Source organism: Neopsephotus bourkii, unplaced genomic scaffold (genome assembly GCF_033783945.1).
Source record: "Neopsephotus bourkii isolate Nb327-2 ecotype Australia unplaced genomic scaffold, CSIRO-AGI_Nbou_v1 NB_904, whole genome shotgun sequence".
Classification (NCBI taxonomy): domain Eukaryota; kingdom Metazoa; phylum Chordata; class Aves; order Psittaciformes; family Psittacidae; genus Neopsephotus; species Neopsephotus bourkii.
Window position 1 is genome coordinate 10,911 of NW_026901398.1, and position 3,499 is coordinate 14,409.

The 3,499-nt window shown below is 51.6% G+C and overlaps 1 protein-coding gene across 1 annotated transcript; it reads right to left on the reverse strand.

Annotated features, from left to right (window-relative positions):
- Positions 1–944: 944 nt before the first annotated feature.
- LOC133214551 (olfactory receptor 14C36-like) lies at positions 945–1,633 on the reverse strand. Its single transcript, XM_061357512.1, has one exon. The coding sequence runs from the start codon at positions 1,616–1,618 to the stop codon at positions 977–979; it is 642 nt and encodes a 213-aa protein (XP_061213496.1). The 5' UTR covers positions 1,619–1,633; the 3' UTR covers positions 945–976.
- Between the last annotated feature and the right edge of the window lie 1,866 nt (positions 1,634–3,499).

Here is a 3,499-nt window from a genome sequence, read left to right on the forward strand (position 1 = left end):
GTTATGATCAACATTAGAGGGGCCCTGCCTCCAGCCACGTAGAGGAGTGGGACAATCAGGTTTGCTGAACTGTGTGGATCAGATGACCTGGCACATCAGTCCCACAGAAGTATAAGGCTTTAGTAAATACCAGTGCACAGTGCACCCTGATGCCAGCAAACTATTAAGGGGTGGAACCCATTTGTATTGCTGGAGTGACAGGAGGGCAGATACTGAAGTAGCAGGAGATGAAAACTGACATGTCTTAGAGGACAACATCACAAGTGGAAAAAGGAAAACAAATGTAAAGGAGTGTCGTGGTTTAACCCCAGCCAGACAACTTGTTCACCCACTCCCCCCCACTTCTTGCCCTCTCCCTACTCCTGGAGGGACGGAGAGGAGAATCAGAAAGAATGCAACTCCCACGGGTTGAGATAAGAACAGTTTAGTAACTAATGTATAACACAAATCACTACTGCTACCACCAATAATAATAATGATAAAGGAAATAACAAGGGAAAAGAATACAACACCTCATCACCAGGCGACCGATAACTCGCTTCCCCCAGCCCAGCCAAGCACCAACCCATACCTCCTCCAACCCTGCAGTCCCCTTTGCCCTTCTGGGTAACTCCCAGTTACCTCCTGGACATGACGTGCTGCGGTATGGAATACCTCTTTGGTCAGTTTGGGTCAGGTGTCCTGTCTCTGCTTCCTCCCGGCTTCCCTCCTCCCTGGCAGAGCATGAGGCCCACAGAGTCCTTGGCCAAACCAAAACGTCATTGTTTTTCAGCTCTGTTCCCAGCCCAAAAGTCAAAACACAGCACTGCACCAGCTACCAAGAAAGAGAAAAATGACTGCTACTGCTAAACCCAGGACAAGGAGGAAAGACAGACGTGGCCTGTCATGACCTTGGAGCCCTTTGCAGAGGAAAGCAGGCAGTGTACGGCTGCTGAAAACATCCAGTCATCAGCATCCTCAGAACATCCTTGGGCTTCTAGTTCCTCAGGCTGTGGATGAGGGGGTTCACTGCTGGAGGCACCACGGAGTACAGCACTGACACCACCAGATCTAGGGATGGGGAGGAGTTGGAGGGGTGCTTCAGGTAGGCAAATGTGCCGTTTCTGACAAAGAGGGAGACCCTGGCCAGCTGAGGGAGGCACATGGAAAAGGCTTTGTGGCATCCCTGCTCAGAGGGGAATCTCAGCATAGCCCTGAAGATCTGCACATAGTACCCCACAGCAAAAACAAAACACCCACGTGCTATAGAGGTACCAACCACAAGAAGGCCGGCTTTTCTGAGATACGAGTCTGAGCAGGAGAGCTTGAGGATCTGGGAGAATTCACAGAAGAACTGCTCCACAGCACTGCCATGGCAGAAAGGTAAAGAAAAGGTATTAGCTCTTTGCAGCCCAGCATAGAGAAACCCACTGCCCCATGCAGCTGCTGCTATGTGGACACAAGCTCTGCTGCCCTGAAGGGTCCTGTAGTGCAGGGATTTGCAGATGGCCACGTAGTGGTCATAGGACATGACACTGAGAAGAGAAAATTCTGCTGAAATAAAAAAGACAAACAGAAAGACCTGTGCAGCACATCCCAGGTAGAAGATGGCCCTGGTGTTCTGGAGGGAATTGGCCATGGATTTAGGGACAATGGTAGAGGTGGAGCTCGGGTCCCTTCCAATCCCTAACATACTCTAACATACTGTGATACTGTGATACTGTGGAAGAGAGCAGGCCAGAATGACAGAGAAAGAAGGAAGAGAGAGCAGGGCAGCACTGGAGGACAAAACCAACTGCTGGGCATCAGGACAAGAGAGGGGAAAGAAAAATTCCAGATCAAGAGTGAAAGAAGGCACAGCCAGCTGGACAGAGAGGCTTAGCAAGAAAGGATGGAACAGGGAATGGGATAGAGAGAAAGACAGAAAAAAGGGAAAGAAGGACATGAGAGGAAAAAAAGGGTAGGCATCTGCACAGAGATGGAGAAAGAAGCAGCACGGAAAGAGGAAGAGAGGCAAACAGAGGGAGAGGGAGCAGGGCAGAGAAGGAAGGACTACGGGATTGACAGAGATCACCAAAAGACGTGGTGGGTAGAGGAAAGGTGAGTAGGTAAAATAGAAATAGGGGCAGGGAGAGCTTGCTAGCAACACCAAGCTGTGTGGTTCGGTCGATACGCTCGAGGGAAGGAATGCCATCCAGAGGGACCTTGACACGCCTGAGAGCTGGCCAATGCCAGCCTCATCAAGTTCAACCAAGCCAAATGCAAGCTCCTATACCTGGGGCGGAGCAATCCCAAGCACAGCTACAGGTTGGGCAGAGAAGAGATTCAGAGCAGCCCTGCGGGGAAGGACCAGGCAGTGCTGGTCGATGAGAAAGTGAACATGAGCCGGCTTCAGTGTGCGCTTCCAGCCCAGAAAGCAACCGTATCCTGGGCTGCATCAAAAGGAGTGTGACCAGCAGGTCCACAGAGCTGACCCTGCCCCTCTACTCAGCTCTTCTGAGACCCCCCTTGCAGCACTGTGTGCAGTTCTGGTGTCCTCAACATAAGGACATGGAGCTGTTGGAACAAGTCCAGTGGAGGCCACGAGGATGATCAGGGGCTGGAGCATCTCCCATATGGAGAAACAGTGAGAACATTGGGGCTGTTCAGCTTGGAGAAGAGAAGGCTGCGGGGAGATCTCAGAGCAGCTTCCAGCCTCTGCAGAGAGACTACAAGGATGATATGCTTCATCCCTGGCAGTGTTCAAGGCCAGGTTGGATGAGGCCTTGGGTAATATGGTTTAGAGCGAGGTGTCCCTGCCCATGGCAGGAGGGTTGGAGCCTGATGATCTTAAGGTCCTTTCCAACCCTAACTATTCTGTGATTCTATGGAGAGCAGCTCTTCATCAGGGACTGGAGTGACAGGACAAGGGGTGACGGGTTCAAACTGAAACAGGGGAAGTTTAGCTTAGATATAAGGCAGAAGCTCTTCCCTGTGAGGGTGCTGAGGCGCTGGCACAGGGCACCAAAGGAACTTGTGAATGCTCCATCCCTGGCGGTGTTCAAGGCCAGCCTGGACAGAGCCTTGGGTGACATGGTTTAATGTGAGGTCCTCCTGACCAAGGCAGGGGGGTTTGGACCTGGATGATCTTAAGGTCCTTTCCAACCCTCACTATTCTATGATTTGAAAACCAGAGCAACAAACAAGAATAACAACTGAGAGAAAGAGAAGTGCAGGAGAAACGAGCAGCTCAGAGGGATGCAGCAAGAACGAGAAGTAGCAGAAGCCCTGCAGAGCGATGGAGGAAGGGTCTGGGAGCAGCAGACACAGCCAGGGAGAGGAGAAGCAGGCAGGGAGAAAGACAGGGCCAGTGGGATACAGAATGAGCTGCAACAAGCAGAAGGGGCTGGTAGAGTGGGAGAGAAAGAAGGACTTGAAGAACAGAGGGACGTGGAGGACAGCACAGTAATAGAAGAGAGGTATGGGGAAGCGAAACAAATGACAGCAAGGGAAAAGGGAGCGGGCAGCTTGGAGAGATGAG